The sequence below is a fragment of the Balaenoptera acutorostrata genome, chromosome 1 (assembly GCF_949987535.1).
Source record: "Balaenoptera acutorostrata chromosome 1, mBalAcu1.1, whole genome shotgun sequence".
NCBI lineage: Eukaryota > Metazoa > Chordata > Mammalia > Artiodactyla > Balaenopteridae > Balaenoptera > Balaenoptera acutorostrata.
The window spans coordinates 31,795,468-31,815,118 of NC_080064.1; the positions used below are offsets into that span (position 1 = coordinate 31,795,468).

General features: G+C 41.0%; 1 protein-coding gene across 1 annotated transcript; it reads right to left on the reverse strand.

Moving 5' to 3' along the window:
• Positions 1-359: 359 nt before the first annotated feature.
• Positions 360-16,961, reverse strand: RRAGC (Ras related GTP binding C). Its single transcript, XM_007182561.2, has 7 exons — positions 16,506-16,961; positions 14,596-14,799; positions 13,428-13,627; positions 10,768-10,882; positions 9,627-9,769; positions 7,206-7,354; positions 360-3,080 (listed from the first exon to the last, which is right to left on the reverse strand). The coding sequence occupies exons 1-7, from the start codon at positions 16,740-16,742 to the stop codon at positions 2,929-2,931; spliced, it is 1,200 nt and encodes a 399-aa protein (XP_007182623.2). The 5' UTR covers positions 16,743-16,961; the 3' UTR covers positions 360-2,928.
• Between the last annotated feature and the right edge of the window lie 2,690 nt (positions 16,962-19,651).

The following is a 19,651-nucleotide window of genomic DNA, read 5'->3' on the forward strand; positions in this document are numbered from 1 at the left end:
TTAGGTGAAAAACAATAATGATATCCACTAATGAACCTCTTCTGGATATAACTGGAAGAGCTGTCAGCATTTGCAAAACAAAACAGGACAGATAGAGAATCTTAACAAAGCCCACGAATCACACACATTAAACTTGTGACAATCGTAATTTTATCTTTAAAATCACTTGTTTCTCTGTGTACACAAAGAATGCTAAACGTAGGAGATAAATTAATACAATTCCAAATAACTTGAGCATTCTGTATTGGGACATCATTACATACGTGTCTGTGTGTGTACACACATGCATGTGTGGATGTGTGTATGTATGTGTGTGAACAGGAGAGGTAGTGGTATGTAAAACAGCTCAAACACCCTGCTGCAAAAGATTTAAAAGGTTTTATTTCACCATCTCTCCCAGCTCTCTGAGGTAGCCAGGTGCAGATAAACACCCATCGAGATGCAAAACATTTCAGGCAAACCCTCCTTGATAGTTTTCTGATTTTTCCATTTCCTTTTCCTGAGTTGTCCCCTTTCTTCATTCACTTTATTTCTATTCCACCAGTTTTCACCTGTTCTCCTTAATCACTCCCTGTATTTATAATTTTCCATAGTAGTAGGAAAAAATATTTCTTGGGCACCTATGTGCCACGGTACACTCATCTTGAGGCATCATCTCCATTGAGCCAATGGGAGCCTGAGGCTGGAGATGAGGCAGGCAGCACAGGCCCCCACTTCACCACTAACTAGATCTATGACTGGGTTGCCCCCTGGTTTACCCAGAACAGCGTAGTTTACACCCTTTGCTCTGGCATAATTATTAATGGCATCCCTTCCGCTCTCAACAGTACCCTGATTTGGAGTTTAAGTTAACATGTTCATCCCATCTATTACCCTAGACAATGTTCTTTACTCCTCTGGACTTCAGTTCCCATAATCTGAAAAAGGATACAGGATTAGATAGTATTTTAAGCTTTTTTTAAAATCTATTTTTGTGATTTCCAATTGTTTTAAAATTAACTAAAGTAATCCAATCATGAAATTAAAGATCTTTCAACCTCTACCTCCCTCCTTTCTATAAACTGATGTATACTTTACTCCAACCAGTTGAGACCCAACCTAACTATGTAAGCAGAACTTACACTGAAGGGTCAATAATGAGTATCTCAGAAACCGGAAGAAATGAAAAATGAGCTGGAATCGGTACAAATTTTGTATACTGTATTCTACTCATCTCATCCCCTGAACCGCTTCCTGGTTTGGATATCATACATCAATTATGCCAGGCCCTGGATACTCCCCACCATGAGGGAGATCTGTTGGTATGAAACACCATTTTTACCTAGACCTCCTACCCTAAACAGAAATGGGCCAGGAGACGGTACCTGGACACAAGGCATGAAATTCCTGCAACAGGACAGAACTTGGAAGTCCTGAAACATAAGGCATTTTAACCATATGAGGCAGCAAAAGAAGAAGAAGAAATGGATAATGACAGAGCAGGACAAGCCAATGTTCCATCACCCCAACCTTCTATTACCTTAGGCAAATAAAAAACTTATTCTGGAGTAAATACATTTATTGATACCCATTTTATATAGTTCAATGAAATAATCTATAAATATAAAAGCATTTTTTTTTTTGGATATCACCATGGTCCATGTAAATACTCAACAGTCAGAATCGTCTGCAGGAAGCACTCCAAGTCACACGGTTAGGTTTACAGACCTGAATATACATATTTCATTAAACAGTGGCACTTATGTACTCAAGTGGTCCAGTGGCTTTGGAATATATGACTACTGGGCATGTGGAGTAAAAATAACGTGTAAGTTTAAGTCAATGGAAAAGGGTATCAACCTTCAACAAAAAGAAACAATTATGAATTAATATCCTAGGTGAAGAAAGTACCACAGTTGACACTTGGCGTCAGAATACTGAAGACGAAGTATGTTTAACGACACGTCGTGGTGCCACGTGCTCTCTTCAAGTCCCAGTGGGCAGCCCACCAGCGCCTTAGGGTCATTCAGGATCAACGAAACAGCAATTCTTAAAGGATCTCGATAGCTCAGAATAAAAGGAATGTGGGGGCTGGTATCAAGTTTAAAGAAAAGTGAGCTACAGAATTCAGTGACATAATGAGTTTCCCTCCTAAGAGGAGGAGATTGCGGGGAAAACAAATTTTTTTTTAATTCCCTTTGTTACAGTGATCAGAATCATTTATCTAACGTGGGAGCAAGAACCCAGGTATCTGGTACCCAAAACACAGGTGCAAACATTTTCTTCTGTTTTAAAGTTTGTTCTTCAACACTTCCGAGGGAACTAATGCAGTGGCCACTGTTGAGCCTTGCTCTCGACTTGATGCAGCATAAAATTTTCTCATTTCTTCAGAAACAAATACAGGAATGTCCTTTGCTGCAGTCAGACCATGTGTCTTCTGAGTTAGCAAGCAAATGCATTTAGAAGGTCTGAGGTGTGCAAGGTCCAAAATTGAAATCTGAGAGGCAGTGTTAGAACTTAAGCAAGGCAGGATTTTCAGAGACTACTCAAATGAAAATCTAAGCGAAGCATATAAAAACTCAGTTCTTTCTATTATTTTCAACTGGTAATTGACAGCAACATTCTCTGGTAAGGATGGGTAAGTGATGTTATCTCCAGGTCCAAAATATCCCAACTACTTAAAGTAGGACCCCCAAGAGGAGAAAGACACTTGAGGTCTGTGGTCTATAGAATTCTTTTTTGCCATTTTTTTAAAAAAAAGAAATAGTAGCTTCAGTTGCACACCACTGGTTGAAGGGGTTTTCATCCAAATGAGAAACTCTACCCCTTGTCTCTAGTGCAACAGGCACCAGATTCCCACAAGCGGCAACTTCCATGTCCTGTAGCACGTGGCATCTGACCCTGCAGTGAAGAATAAGCTGGCACAGACCCTGACCACCGGCATTCAGGCTAGATGGCATTTCGTGGCGTGCCGTTGTGTGTCAACGCTTTCAGGCTGGGGGCACTGGTCTGGTGACCACAGCTCCTGTGAGAAGTCACACCCACCTCAAAAACCTCATGAATAGCTTTTCGGAAACAGTGGAAGTTGTAGTCTATTAAACCTGCAGGAGAGAAAAAGGAGATCAGGCCTCCTGAATGTCAACTGTGAGACTATCTGCTAGGAAACATTTGGTGACAGAAAAAAAATAATTGATATGTATTTAAAAACATATATCCAATTGAGGAATTCTTCACACTGGAAACATGATGAAGCGTATGCCCAAGTGTTAACACTGGTTACCTCTGGGGCCTGGAAGTGAACAGGGTAAATAAAAAAGCAATCAGGGGCTTCCCTGGTGGCGCAGTGGCTGAGAATCTGCCTGCCAATGCAAGGGACACGGGTTCGAGCCCTGGTCTGGGAAGATCCCACATGCCGCGGAGCAACTGGGCCCATGAGCCACAATTACTGAGCCTGTGCGTCTGGAGCCTGTGCTCCGCAACAAGAGAGGCCGCGATAGTGAGAGGCCTGAGCACCGTGATGAAGAGTGGCCCCCGCTTGCCACAACTAGAGAAAGCCCTCGCACAAGAAACGAAGACCCAACAGAGCCATAAATAAATAAATAAAAATTTTTAAAAAATTAAAAAAATTAAAAAATAAAAAAGCAATCAGGAAGACAAATTTGCTAAGAAAATTTACAATGAAATCTAAAGTGAAAGTAAAATACTTTTTGATTTATCAAGCTTTTCCTTTTACAAGTCTCTGAGGCAGCCAAAGAAAAGCTGAAGGAAACAGTTGGAACAACAGTTTTGCAAACTGCTCAGTAGAGCCATGGGGTTGGGAGGTGTCAGAGAGGCCCATCAGGCAGAGCCTCAGGAAGCCTGCTTCCCCTGTAGGGGAGGTAAGGCAGCTCCGTCCTCATCTGCTTTATGAACTGGCTTCCAAATAAGATTTCGGTCAAACAAAGGGCTCCCTACAGGTACATATGGACACATGACCAATTCTGGCCACTGAGATAAATTCAAGTGTGTGAGACTTCTGTGAAGTCTCCTTAAAAGGAAGACTTCCCTATTCCTCCCCATTCCTCCTTAATGTCCAGAATATGGATAAGATTGCTGGAGCTCCAGGAGCCATTCCAGATCACGAGGAGAACTTGAGAATAGAAGCCAGTGCTGAGAAGGGCAGAGCAGAAAGAGAGGACTTACGTCCTCGAGGATACTGGGATGTAAAGACAGCACACAAGAAAGAAATCACAACAATCTGATGTTAAAATGACTACTGTGAAAGAAGTCCAAAGGTGGGAGAGCCAAGTGCAGGGCAAGAGCAGCAATGAAAGCTTCAGGTGTGAGGCAGAGCTCTGAGGATACGGGCAGGATTTAATCAGGCAGGAAAGAAGAGCAGAATCTCAAGACAACAGCAGGGAGCTGGCAATGAGGAAACACAGCACACAGGTGGAAAACAGGAAAGACACTGGTCTGGCTGGAGATAGGGGCAGAGAATTTTGGGGAGAAGTACTGGGAATGGAGTCTGAATAAGCAGGTTAGAGTCAAATTACGGAGGTCCTTCAGATTCAGGAAAAAATAAAAGTTTTTATAAGTTCAACTACATTAAAATTGACTTCTATGCAAATGGTAAAATTAAACTGACAATCAAGGAAATGTGAACACTGGCTGGATATTTGATGATATTATGAAATCACTGTTAATTTTTTTTTTTAAACACATCTACTGATGGTAATACTGCTATGCTTTAAAAAGCGCACTACCTCTTACAGACGCCTGCTGAAATCTGTATAGACAAAATGATTTGATGTTAGAGATTTGCTTCAAAATAACCCAGTAGGGAAAAAGGTATAGCAAGCAAATAAGAATGGCTATGATTTTGATAACTGTTGAATCTGGGTGATAGATAAAAAGGGGTTCCTCACATTATTTTCTCTACTTTTTTATGTTTGACAGTTTCCACAACAAAAGAGCAAAAGATAATAATTTAGTTGTGAGGAGGATATACAGCAAATAAGATTGACCATGTCTTGATGACTGTGAAAACAGGGAGATGGGTACATGGAATTGCTGTGCTAGTCTACTTTTGTGTATATTTGAAAATTTCCATAACCAAAAGTTTTTTAAATTTTTAAAGATTAGAATGGAGAAAAATAAAGAACTCCTAAGAAGTACAAAAAACACACAGTACAAAAAAGATAAAAGTATATGAACAGATAAATAACCAGAGAAGACACCTGAACAGACATAAAAGGGTACCTGCAGTGAAAAAGATGCTTGCTCTAACCCGTAATTAAAGAAATAAAAACCAGAGCCAAATGAGATACCATTTCACACCTACCAGACTGACAATAACTAAACAGTCTAACAATATCAAACATTATCAAGGACCTGAAGTGACAAGAACTCCCACAATGCACTGTCTGGGGTGAAAATAAAGCCACTTTGGAGAGCAATTCAATAATGCCTTATAAAGCTGAAGACATATGTCCTCTATAAATTCCACTCCTAAATACTTATTACTCTTGAGAAATTCTCCATATGTGCAAAGGCAAACTTGTTCATGAGCATTTCTTGCAAAACTATTTGTAATCTTAAAAATCATCTACATGTCCAGCAAGAAGAATATAAATTGTGGTACATGCAATCCATAGACTACTGTGTGGCAGTGACAACTGAATGAACGAACTGGAGCTACATCTATCGATATGGATGAATCTCAAAAACAATCTTGAATGAAGAGAAACAAGCAAGTTGCAGAAGACAACTTACATTTGGACATTATTTACACAAAGATACATAATACCCTATATTGTTTAAGGATAGATATGAAGTGAAAGACTAAATCATGCACAGGAAAAAGAAAACACTACAACAGAGCACAAGAGGGGGTTTCAACTGAGAAACACACAGAAGACAAATATATATTTGTCATGTTTCAGTTCTTAAACTCAAAGGTGAATACTCACATTTTTCTTGTACCCAAAACACTTTGTATATCTAAAATATTTCATTAATATCAACATCAATGAAATAATATTAATTCATTCAATATTAATTAATATCACAAAAACCCAGGCAGAAGAGCAGGGACTTGTTGCAGTGAATAACAGAGAGTTACTATAGATCCTTGAGTAGTTAAATAACATGATGAAAGGAATTTTCTGAAAACTAGTCTGCCTTTAGAATAAAAGATGATACATGCTGAGCCCTTAATATATATGTTGAATGCAGCACCACAGGCTGGAGGAATGAGGACTCGGATTGGAGTCACCAACAGTGGAAATGGAAAGGACACCCGAGAAACAGTTCCCAGAAACAAATGGTAAGATTTGATGAAAATTGAATGTAAACACAGGAAAAGAATGGAAAAAGGAAAACACAGAATGCCCTCTGTGAGATGATCTGCAAGAGCCTCATGTGCAATTACACCATACGATTACCTGACTGCACATAGCTAAGCTTGGACACCAGAAAAATGGCATAATGAGTAACAGAAGTAGAGTAGCCGGGAGGGTCATGAAACAAAGGGGAAAATATTCATCAGTTTTTGACCCCATGGACAAGATAAAATATTTAAGTGAAGATGTCTTACTAACAGCTCCAAACACAGGATGGAAACACAGGCCCAAGCCAGAGTTGGAGAGGTGAATTTTTCAATCAACTACACAGAGAAGATTAACTGAAGGCACGGATGAGATGCGCTGACCAGGAGAATTAAGTGAAGAAGTGAGCAGGAGACCTGGCTCTGAAGAACACTCAGAAAAAGAAAAACAGAAGAAACAGGACAGGTGGTCAGAGAAACAAACACAGAGAAGAACCCGGCGAGTTCTGCTTTAGGGAAGCAGGGAGAAGAAAGCTTGAGGGAGGAGGGACTGACAGGGTCACATGCTTCAGAAGCCTGAAGAGGCCACAGAATGAGAAAAGGCCACTGAATGCAGCAAGAAGGAGACCAGGTAACCTCTCAAACAGCCTCAGCAGACTGGTTCAGGTGGAAGCCAAACTGTAGGCAGTTAGACAGGTAATGGAAGGATGTAAATTCAGAGAGGCTGGAATAAAAAACTTGATTTAAAATAAAAGACCAAAAAAAGGCAGGAGAAAGTCTGCACTGTACGTGGACGGGAAGGTACAAAAGTAGTCTGAGCTGGTAAATCCTCTAACACTGCAATATTGTTTTTTCTTGCTTTCAAGAACCTAAGAAATTATGACAAAGAACTTAAAGAAAGCTTTTTAAAATGCATTATTACCTTTTCGTTCAAAACTTTCTTCCCTAAGGATGCAGACCAGTGCCAAAAATTTAGTCACCTCCTTTAAATACAAGACCGTTGTGTTATTCAGCTTGATGATGGCCATAGATTCTTTGTCGTAAGCACTTCCACTTCCATCTTCCTTTAACCTGTTTTAAAACAAAGTATCATTCATTAGAGGTTTCCCAACTCAGCGTTTTGTCACATTTGCACAATAAGGCTTTCCACCCAGTTTCCTGAACATTTTTTTTTAACATCTTTATTGGAGTATAATTGCTTTACAATGGTGTGTTAGTTTCTGCTTTATAACAAACTGAATCAATTATACATATGTTCCCATATCTCTTCCCTCTTGCATCTCCCTCCCTCCCACCCTCCCACCCTCCCTATCCCACCCCTCTAGGTGGTCACAAAGCACCGAGCTGATCTCCCTGTGCTATGCAGCTGCTTCCCACTAGCTATCTATTTTACGTTTGGTAGTGTATATATGTCTTTTGAGAAAGGAGAATGCCGGCTCGCCCTTATTGGAACAGAAGCTGTGTTTAGCTATGGGTGCCCAGCCCATGCTGCAGTATTCATTCCATGCGCTCACATCACCTTGTTCACCTAGGATGCATGGAACACAGCAGGTTTCCAATCTTCCCTCACACTAATTGGTGCTGACACCCTCTACAAATAAAGAACGACCTGAAATATGAAAACTGCCATCAGTGAAAAAGGAGTAAATACAAAAACTAAAATAAGTAAATACGGTCCCGTTCAAAAAACGTAAATCAAGAGTCAAGTAAGCAGGACTTCCTGGTGGCACAGTGGTTAAGAATCCGCCTGCCAATTCAGGGGACACAGGTTCGATTCCTGGTCCAGAAAGATCCCACAATGCCACAGAGCAACTAAGCCTGTGCACCACAACTACTGAGGCTGTGCTCTAGACCCCGCAAGCCACAACTACTGAGCCCACGTGCCACAACTACTGAAGCCCGTGTACCTAGAGCCCATGCTCCGCAACAAGAGAAGCCACCGCAATGAGAAGCCCGCACACTGCAACAAAGAGTAGCCCTGCTCGCCACAACTAGAGAAAGCCCACGCGCAGCAATGAAGACCCAATGCAGGCAAAAAAAAAAAAAAAAAAATCAAATAAGCAGCAAACTGAACTTCAATAAAGCATACCGAATTGCACACATATATTGTGTTAAGAATAACGAAGTAGTAGCTATTTCTCTTTTTTATAATGTACTTTATCATATATAATGTAGTTTACAGTGTACCTTATACTGAAAATAAACTTTATAACTAAATTTGATTTTTTTAGTTATAAAAATTGGCTTATGAAAATTTGATTTGTTTTAAAGAAAAAGCGAATGTTCTATTCATCCATTTTTAAAATTAGGAATAGGAACATGAAACTTTTCTGCATAACCTACGGACAAAATCTCATTTTCACTGTGGAAAGAATAAAAACAAAGGAGAGCATATAATCACAAAACTGAAAGGGAGACAGGAATGCAAGACAAGGATAGACAGGTAAAGAAGAGGTAACACAAATGCATTCTCCTACCCAGAGGCAGCTGGACAAAGACACTGACAAGTCAGGCGGAGAGAGCAAGGTAAAGGGTAGGGACAGAGAGATGAAAGAGGAATTTAGACTAGGTGGAGCAGAGAGGAACAACAGATAAAGGACACAGGTATCAGAAAGCAAAGGTAATGTCAGAGCATCAAGAAAGTGCATTGTGAGGACTGACATTAATACATGAGATGAATCAGGGCTATTAGAGGCTGCAGAGGTTACTGGCTTTTGAAACACCAGTAAGTTCACCAAAGTTTTCACTTGTCCTCTGGGCTATTCTACAAAATCACTTCTTTGCCAGCTTTTACAAATTTCTGTATAGAGTGTGGTAAATTTGCATAAAACAAGAGTTTATATTTTAGAGACTTATTTTGGAAACTTAGATGTACAGGTCAAATGTTTGTAAGTTCTTCTGACATCCAGAATTCTGATTTCCTTGTTTCTGAGCTCTCTGAAAGATTAAGGATCCCTCAGTTCCACAAAACCTGAGATTAAATTAGGAACCAGTACATACTTTGTTATTCAGAGTGTTTTAAATAATTAATCTTATTTATTGATCTAGCTAAGTCGCAGTAGTGAGAAGACACAGTACAAACCCCCCAAATAATAGCGGGTGAAACTTTCAGTGATAGTAAGTCTGGCACTAGTCACACCGCTCTCATCCACCTATTCCGAAGGAGTAAGACCCAGCAGCCCACCCACACAGAAATCATGCTCCAAGTTGAAGCACTATGGTCAGAACAATTCTACTTCATACAGTACTTGCTAGACGCCTCAGAAATTAATCCCCCTGACAAATCAAGCTGGTGGTCTTCCCCATATCTGAGATCTTGCAGAAATATATATGTACAACTTACCCATATATACAAGACACATCAATTACAACATCAATCATGTCACAGCAAAGTTCATACGACTGCATATCCACAGGAGAACTGTCTGTTGCAATGTAGATTTTGCTGACAACATCGAAGAGAAAAGCTTTTTCAATACCTGAATTCTTGAAAAAACAAAATTGAGTGTTCATTTTTTTTTTAAGAATCACAATTTGTAAACTTATCAAAGATCTTGAATCACTGATTAACATCCAAGAGCATTTTTAATTATACAACCTAAAACCAAGAGCAAATAGTACTTGCTTAGGAGACACTTCTCTTATCCAAAGAATAAAAGTGGAATTATTTCTCTGCTCTGATTTACTGACATAATCGCACCAGTCAAATTTGTTTTTTCTTCATCCTCTTTACTTAAATGAATTATTTCCTAAGACGCCACACACACACCCAAAAAATTCTCCAAAAATCAAGCCATGCTACATTCTCAATAATCCTTTTTGTGGCAATAGTCAATCTTTGATTCAAATGACCTTGCTACCAGAAAGGCTTGATGTGGCAATTAGCAAACCATAAAAGAATGTTTCACGTCAACATCTAGCATAACCCAAAAAGCCCAAAGAATTGGGGATCACTACACATTGAGTCCTTCAAAGAAATGTTTGGGAAATATTGCTGAATATTCATATTGCTGAATATGGCTGAATGCTAAATTTATTGGAAGAATATCCTTTTTTATTAAGCTGAATCCTCAAAATAAGAAATGTGAAATATGACACAGATTATAGTTAGCAAGGAAAGGATCAATTTTTCAATGTGACCTCCAGTAAGGCAGAGATTAAGTCCAATTCCCAAAACCCAGTCTACCCTACTTTCTACTCTTCCTTCAGGAAACAGATACCATGAAGATATTAATTCAGAAAGCATGAGAAAATTTTTCATCAGGGCATTTTAAAACAAAAAAAGTGAGTATTAAGGAAAAAATTTAGAAAATAACTCAAGCCATTTTTTAAACGTTTTTATTACTTACTTTACATTTAATTGTATCATTAGTCCTTCAGCTTGATTCAGACTAATTCCAGCCATTTTTTGGAGAACTTGATAACACAAATATATTCAACAAAAACAGAACCAGAAACTACAGTGAATTAAATAGCTCACTTACTGATATAAAGATATTTAATAGATTTTCCAAGGTCGGTAGTTGTGGGATAAGTTTCTGCACCACCTTACTAAAGGCTTCAAATATTGAATGGTCATAGATACTAGTCAAATAAAAGCTGAAAAACACAACATAGTTTGATTAATTTGAAAAATCTTAAGTCCAGTGACAATTATCATGATACATAAAATTTTAAGTTTCTTAACATTTGATTTCCGTAAGTTCAAATAAAGCCTCTTTATCTTGTGTACCATCCCCATCATGCAAGATGACAAATGCAGTTTCCCCACCTGGCTTGTAGCTCTCCATCCCTTTATCGCATTTACACAGAGGGCAATTGAGGCAGTACTCAGGAAAGCATTTTCAGATGCAGAAACCTGAATATTCACCTAAGTCTTTGCAATCTGATCCAAAAACCTTGGTTTCTTAAGCCCATAACTGACAAAAACCAAGAGAAAAACCAAGAGAAAGCTCATAGGAGATAGGTGACATTTATTAAACAAGAATACAATACAGGTCTCTACTAAAATGTTACCGCTTCAGAAAGTTCCTTCCTGACCCCCCTACCTAAAATAGTACCCCTGTACCCATTACTTTCAACCCCTTTCCCCTAATTTGTTTTTCTTCACAGCACTGGTAAGTACTTAAAATTATACTATACATTTATTTATAAGTGCTTCTGAGCTGTCTCATTCATCAGAATATAAGCTCCATGAGGACAGAGACTCTGTCAGCCTTGCTCACAGCTGCAGGCCCACTACCCTGAAGAGTGCTCATAAACATCTGGTGAATAAATGAATGAATAAAACTGGAGCTTAGAATTTATGTAAATAACATATTAAGGAGGATGAGAGCAGGGGCTCTAGAGAGAATGGAACAGCTATCTGGAGGCCTAAGAGGATAGACAGTGAAGTAAATTTTGTAGATTTAACAAAACACGTATTTGAGAGAGAGACCTTTAACAATAACAGTGTGGTCTACTTTTACCTACTGTACCTACTTTTTCACTCAGGAAATACTTACTTTTTCACTCAGGAAATATACTCTTCGTTATAAAGTTGTATCCATTATATAATTATAAACACAAATTACAAAGTCAGAGACACATAACTGTTTATATCACACTTTGTACCTAATTTAAAGATACTTTCAAAGAGCTCACCTAAGAAGCTAACCTAGATGGGGCTCTAATCTAGATGTTAGAACAACGGCACAGGTGAGACCAAGATGATCCCCCCACAGGCACTAGGGTCAAAGGAATATTTTAGCAGTGTGAGAAGGTCCTGCAGGAACTATGAGGCTTGGAGGCGGATGGGGACAGGGAAGAACCTCCAAGCCACAGGGCATTTTATAGTAAGCTAAGTTTCTGGAAATTGGAAATCAAATACAGCCTCATCCATAGGCCTGCTAGTTACTAATAAAGCTTAATGCTGTTAACAAGGCCTAGCACCCCACAGAGAACTGGAAAAAGGGATGGTGCGTACCAGTGAGGTGGGATGCCCTGGAAAGGGACACAGACATGGTGTTAAGAGGATCAGAAGGGTTCCCATGGGCACTGGAGAACACAGGACAACCATGGCTTAAAATCCATCATTCATGGTGGAAGGATAAGATTGAAGAATTTTATGGGAAGATACTTTCACTTTCTCCTACAAATACTGCTGAATTTTTTTAAAGCCTGAATTACTTGCACATATTTTAATCCAGGCTAGAGGTCAATGAGACTTTTCTATGTGGTTTCCTAGGAGAATAACAGAAAGATCTTGGAGCCAGAGGCACTAGAGAATATTAGGGGTTGAAAAATGGGGGTTGGCTTGAGCCTATAGAAAAGTCATTATAACAGACCAGGGATAAGGAAATAGCTATGGTTTGTCTCTCGCCTGCTTCCCCTTTAAGCTGTTCATATCATCAAAAGAACATTTTCTTGGGTATTTTTTATTAGTCATTTCTACCTAAACCATAAAAAAATAAATAAATAAGATGTAGGAAGTATTTCTTATACACTTTCAGAACACAAGTACACAAATCATCAATCCTATCTAGTAGGTGTTCTTTAATAATTTCTTAATATTTACTTATGAATCGGCAGTTCTTTAAACTTGAGAGTTCTTTAAACTTGATAAGATACACTCACTTAACCCAATTTTTAGAGATTCATAAAAGCATAAAGTGTTTTAAAAAACATAAACAAGATACATTAGAGTCCAGACTTTAAAGTGTACCCTCTTTAAAAGGCTCTTCCTACTGAAAGAGATACTGTGGAAGCTCAAGCTACAGACTTTTACAACAAATGCGACAGAGATTCCTTGAACTGAGGCAAGAAGGAAAATAATAATAATAATAATAATGAAACCAAGAGAGGGGAGCCCCAAAGCAGATTTATGCCATGAGGAAACAGCCTGACTCCAGTCTCCTGAGATGAATTTGTAAACACGCCTACAGAAACACACTTCACCTCTGGGAAAATGCAAAAAAGGGGGAAAGTAACTTCTCAATAACATCAGGCTCCCAAACCTGCTTGAATTCAACAACAAAGAGATCAAAAACATTACAGATTTGGGAAGGGTATACCGGTAACAGAGAGCTACGTGTTTGTAATGACAGAGATGGGAATACATTTACACACTTTTCAGGGCTCTCATATCAAACACACAGGTTGTTACCTAAGGTGGAGTTTTTCTAGCCCAGCATCTGCAAGGTCATCATTGGCCCTTTGATGAATGTCCCTCTGTGTTTCTATTTTGTGATCATCAGACAGACCATCAACTTTGTGAATAAAAACCTCAAAATTCATGTCTGGGTTAACTTTGTAGGCTTTAGAAACAGTAATGTGAAGTCTTGTTAAAGCCTCCATGTAGTCATCCTGTAAGTCAGAACAAAATATTTTTTAAAAAGAAATCTTACGTTAAGAAAGCCTCAAACTACCTCTTTCCCCAACCACAGAAAATATTATTATCCTAATTATTCATAAATATTCAAACATCCAAATATATTAACTTATACCACTAAACAGATTTTCAATCGCTCAAGATAAAGAATTCAACTACCAAGTTAATGCTTGTAATTTTTAATACTGATAATATAAGGAAAGGAAATGGGAAATGGACACTTCTTCCCAAAAGAATTTTTAAAGTAATCCCAGCTCTGCCATTCATTAGATGTGTGACTTTAAGCAGGTTGCTTAAACTCTGTGATCTCAGTTTACTCATCCATAAAATCGGAATTACAGTACCTACCTCCCAGTTTTGTGAAGAAATTAATTAGGTCATGTATACGAAAGCACCCATTACAGAGCCTGTCACTCAGAAAGCATTCCTAACTAATGCTTAAGCTTAGAAAAAGTAAGATTCTTAAGGATGGAGACACGTCCCATCAGTCTGAGTGCCCGCCACATGCTAGGCCCTCAATAAGTGCTAGTTAGGCTAAACCCTACTTGGTCAACTAAAGAAACTATTCACTTTAATATTTACTGACTCAGTTCTCACATTCCTCCTTATATTATGGGCACTGATGAGACCTTTTCAGTGAGTGACATCACTACTGTAATAGTTAAGAGAGTACAGCCATATCTACTATTAACAAAAACGGAACGCTGCTCACTAACTAGAACTCAGGGATATAAACCGTATCTCCTAGTCATCTGATATTCTGTACTTGTACAATGGCATGCCTGTTCCCAAAGCACCTCTGCAGGTACATCTCTTGCACTGTTAGGGAATCTACTGGCCAAGAAATAAGCTGCAAGAAGCACATGACAAATAAACAACTTTCCTTTGTTCCTACATCTTCCGTCACCAGAGAAGAAAAGTAAACAGTATCATTTCTAACTACCTGTGCATCAATGACATATATCAAAGCTCCTGTTCCCCTGAAGATCATCTCGTAGTCAAAAGTAGGGTCGAAAAAGTCCATTTGCCCAGGAAAATCCCATATTTGGAAATTCACAAAGGAGCTATTTGAAATGTCATCTTTGTAAATCTTGTTGGTACTTTCCAAAAAGAGGGTCTCGTTGGGTGACATTTTATGAAACACCACCTGTCAAAAGAAAGAAAACAATTTAATGACTACTCCACTTTTTATTTACAATACAGAACTCCACCCTGAATTAACATAATTTAAAGAACTTGATCCTATAGCAAAAATTTTAAAAGAGGTAAAAAGTGAATGGTGTATCCACTGGAACCCACTATCCTTTAACTTCTAACAGAAGACACCAAATTATTGAAACCAAATCACCAGAAAAGCTGAAACGTTTCTGCTATTTTCTGTCTGTATTCAATACTAGCAGTAGCAATGTCTCTCATTTCAGTTTGATTTTTTTTTTCTGTAAAACTATCAATTCTGCCAAAATCTGCTTTAAGATTATGAAAACTTATAGCTAAAGTTTAAGCAGTTTTGTTCACTGAAAACTTATCGGAATGCCCACATCAGGCTGAGAAATAATCAGAAATGAAACTGACTGGACCCTGCCCTCAATGGGTTTGCAGCCTTGTGGAAAAAATGAAACAAAGGCAAATTATACCAAGCAGAAAGTGACATATTGAGGGAGGAGGACTATATGTGGGGAGGGGAAAGAATGGGGGTTGACAGGGAAAAGACAGCTCCCAAAGAAATGGTAAAGGCAATTGTTAAGAATCACAATTATCACAATCTATACAATTCTAACACAAAATTTGCCTCTCTGTTACTTTCTAGATGAGGAAAATGGATAGTTACTCCCAAGGCTTAGTGAATAACAAGTGAAAAGAATTAAAATCAGTTTGCTAAAAACCTACCATAAATGTACTCAGATTTTGCTGTAAAGGTAAAAGTAAGATAAATAAAACACAGTAATCCATTACACGTGGAAGAAGGTTACTTTTTAAAAACATCATGTCTACAGAATATCATGCAGAGATTTATTTTGGAGAGACCTCTGCAACAGAGTGGAAAGGGCAAAAGGCCAGGTATCTAGCATTTTGTCGCCAGCTCACTTTGTGTGTAAGAGCGATGGCTGATGAAGGTCAACCCTGCCTCTATTTCCCCCTCATTAAAAAGTGAGGAACCCTCCATCCGTTCCCGACATTCCCCAAGTGAAAGCACATGGACTGACAAAGGTCTGCAAATATTCTCCAGGTCTCAAGATTTTTGTAGCCACACACAAACGGGGGAAAATCACTAGTAATTACACTCACCGGGCCACAAGTACTAAAATAGGTGGAAGAACAGCCCCCAAATCCCACAAATGTCACAGTGAAGTCTCCTTCGTACTAGTAACAAGAGCAGGCACTACAAAGGCCAAAGAGTTAGTCACTACTCTTTCTGACGCTGCTCCCTGGGGCTCACCTGGGAAGCCCTGAAAACTCAGATCACCTGAAGTGAGAGACAAACACAACCGGGTCCGGGGAGGGAGTGTGGGAAGTTCTCCAAGTTAGAACCGGGGAGCAAGTCTCAGTTTCGTGAATGGCACAGGGGCTGGGTCCCAGGAGGCGAGGTCCCAGGCGGTGCCACGGGCACCTGCCTCGCTCCGGCCACTCGGGGAGCGCGGGGACCCAGTCGGCCTCGGCTGACCTGGGCGTGGACTCCAAGATCGGGGTCCCGGCGAGGGCCGCGCCCGGGCTCTGCTCCCCGGAGGAGAAGAGAAAGCGCGCTGGGACAGCCCGGCCGCCGCCCTCCTCGGGGCCTCCCCCCCGGCGGCCACCCACGCCCCCGGGGAGAGGAGGGAGGGGGAGGGGCGGAGGGGCCGGCGAGGCCCCACTCACCTTCTGGATGGAGGACTTGCCGCTGCGCCTGAGCCCCATGAGCAGAATCCTAGGCTTGGAGCTGTCAGCGCCCCCCGGGCCACAGCCTCCGCCGGCCCCCGCCCCAACCCCGCCGCCCGCGGCTGCCGCCTCCTCTTCTTCCTCCTCCACGCCGTAGCCGAAGTCCTTTGGGAACGAATCCGCCGGGCCGTAACTGCCGGCGAGGGGCGTCTCCTCCGCCCCGTACTGCAGGGACATGGTGCTGGAGCCGCCGCCGCCCGCGCCCTGACAGGCCACGCCAGGCCGAGCCAGGCCGCCGCCTCCCCAGGCCGCCGCCGCCACCGCCCCCGGCAGCCGCCACCGCCATGCGGCCCGCCCCCCGGAGCCCGTCTCTCATAGGCTCGGCGCCTGGACCCGGCCCCTCATTGGCCGCCCGAGCTGCCACTCGGGAGCAGCAAGGTAGGTGGTGCCCGTCACGTGCCCGGAATCACCTGACTCGGAGCCGTGGAGGGGGGAGGAGGAGTCACGAGGAGGGTGGCCCGGCCCGACCGAGCCCTGAGCCCTCTGCCCTCCGCCCCAGCCCGCATTTCGGTCCTGCCCAGCCACTTACCTTGCTCCTCACCGCTCTCCTGCTTTCTTCCGGGCTCCGGAGGCCATCACAATGGGAGATGCTCTCTGGGCACTTGGGAGAATTGACTGTCCTACTACTACTATTGTGCTCGCCCAACCAATATTTATTGATGCCCGCGAAGTCCTGGGGCACAAGGGGCAAAGAACTGGAACCGCCTTGGACCCTGCATGCCCTCAAGTTGCTTCAAGATTAATGGGGATCGGACCTCTGCGTAAGTAGTTTCCGTACGAGATATCAAATCGTAAGGTCAAAGGTACAGATTAAAATGCTCGGGAGTTGGGTGGATGGGAGCATCTCTAAGGAGCTGGCGTCTGAATAGTTCTAGAAGGAATGGATATGGTTGGGATGTGCAAAGGTATGGAGGAGGAGCCAGCCAGAGTGAGGGCAAAGCCTCAACCAAGGCAGAGTCATGGGTGAGATAGTTCGTTCTAGCAGGTAACTGGACCCTGATAGGAAAGCAAGTGCAAGCAAGGGAGAATATCTTATCCTCTTTCTTCAGCAAATCACTGACAGTGAATACTCCTGCCACTTCACACTCATCAGGACCAGATTCCCCCTCCTCCCCACCCAAAGCCTACTTCTTCAGTAATTCTGTCCACCCATAGAACATTGCATCTTCTATGACCTCCTTCAGATCAGAAACCAAAGGAATGAATAAAGCAAGAAAACCAAAGCAAATGCTTATCACCAATATGTTTGGGAAAGCTAGAGGAATTTTTACTCTTTGGTCAGGCTTTAGAATTGGAAATTTGACAAAAGAGGATCCTCTTCCTGAAGGGGGCGTGGGTGGTGGTACTGATCTTCCAAGGAAACTAACTTCTTGATTATGAAGGGAAAGCATGTATGCAAATCTGGGACTTGGTTCTGTCTGAATGTCGAAGTTAGAGGTAGGACACATACTTAGAGGTCATCTAGTCCAACCTCTCACCTAAAGAGAATCCACTCTACAGTGTCTCTGACTGATAGACATGCAGCATACACTTCAATAGATCCCAGGGAAGAGAGCTCACTATCTCAATAGGCATCCAATTCCACTGTGGTAAAATTTTGTTTAAAAGTCTCTTATTCAGGCCAAAAATCACACTCCCTGGAGCTTATATACCAGAGTCTATAAGCAGTGGTCTTCATCTTTTTCACGACAGCATCTCAAATATTAGATTACAGTCTTCATTACCCACTGTCTTCTTTGTTCCACATTAAACATACTCAGTTCCTTCAGCCATTCCTTCTACAGTAACGTCCAATAGCACTTCCTCTGATGATAGAAATGTTCTACATCTACACTGCTCGATTGTTGCCAGTGTGACTGAGGAACTGAATTTTTAATTTTGGTTAATTTTAATTGCCAGATGTGGCTAGTGGCTACCGTAATGGACAACACAGCCTTATAGTTTCAAACGCACTCTCCTTTATATGCAACTGAGCTTGTCAACATCCATCAAATGTCTGACACCTACAATGCAGTACTGACCAATACAGCCTTCAGAGTGACTGTTTAGCACCTGGACAATATTAATGCTTTCCAGAATGGAATTTTTTTTTTTAATATCCATGAAGTATAAGTGGTTCACACTGATAGTCACTGGAACTAGTACTTTGTCAGCAATCCTAGTGCCTAAACTTGTATAGCTACTTTTTTTAACCTAAATGTAAGACTTGACATTTCAACTTTTTGGCTTAGGCTGTGAAGTTTAGGTACTTCAAGTTGTTGATCATTTTCAAGCTCATTTCAATATAGTCTACCAACCAGCCCTTCCAACTTTGTGGCACTTAGAGAATTAGCATTACTACCATCTGACCCATATGTAGTCCTTTACAATTTGCAAGGTACTTTTACATCCATTATGTTTAATTTGATCCTTACAATACCTTGTGAGGTAGGCAAGATAACGAAATCTACATTTTATAGGTAAGGCAGCTGAAACAAACAGGAACTAAACGGATCGGATCCTTTTTTACTCCATTGAGCATCTTCTTGTATACTGTCTTCATCCAGATCCTTGATAGAAATGTTCAAGAGGACCTCCAGAGGCCAGGCTGACCCTGAATTCATAGCACTGACTGATACAGCAGTTTAAGCAGGTCAGTTCCCCCAAAAGGTCTGATTATCCAACCCACAGGTTGCCATTCTGTTCAAAAGGATGGTACAAGAGACAGTCATCTGACTTACATAAATATTAATACCAGTCCCATTGGGAAAAAAGCAAATGAGGGTTGGCTGCCAGAAAAAATTTCTACTTGCCTGTCCACAAAGGGACTGTCATACCAATTGCTTAAGGAAGCCAAGTCTCCCTGTCTTCCAAAACCCCCATGGGGCCATGTTTTATTATTATTTGTGGTTCTTAGCACATCCTGTCCCACACTGTAGTTGGTTATATACGTGGCTGATAGCTAACTACAAGTCGTTCACCTTTATAACACCTAGCACTCAGCCCACTGCTGTCCATGTAGGAGGCACTTGAACGGGTAAAACATAAACCAATTCAAGTAAATGTTCTTCCAACTGTATCTGACTCCCCTCCAAAAACAAACTTGT

What these genes read in the sequence shown, in the direction of transcription:
- RRAGC (XM_007182561.2), bottom strand. Translation starts at nt 16,742, where the DNA reads ATGTCCCTGCAGTACGGGGCGGAGGAGACGCCCCTCGCCGGCAGTTAC. An exon ending in TATATGTCATTGATGCACAG is followed by an intron (nt 13,628 to 14,595) that starts GTAGTTAGAAAT and finishes TCTGACTTACAG; the next exon opens with GATGACTACATGGAGGCTTT. An exon ending in GATGTGTCTTGTATATATGG is followed by an intron (nt 7,355 to 9,626) that starts GTAAGTTGTACA and finishes GTTTTAAAACAG; the next exon opens with GTTAAAGGAAGATGGAAGTG.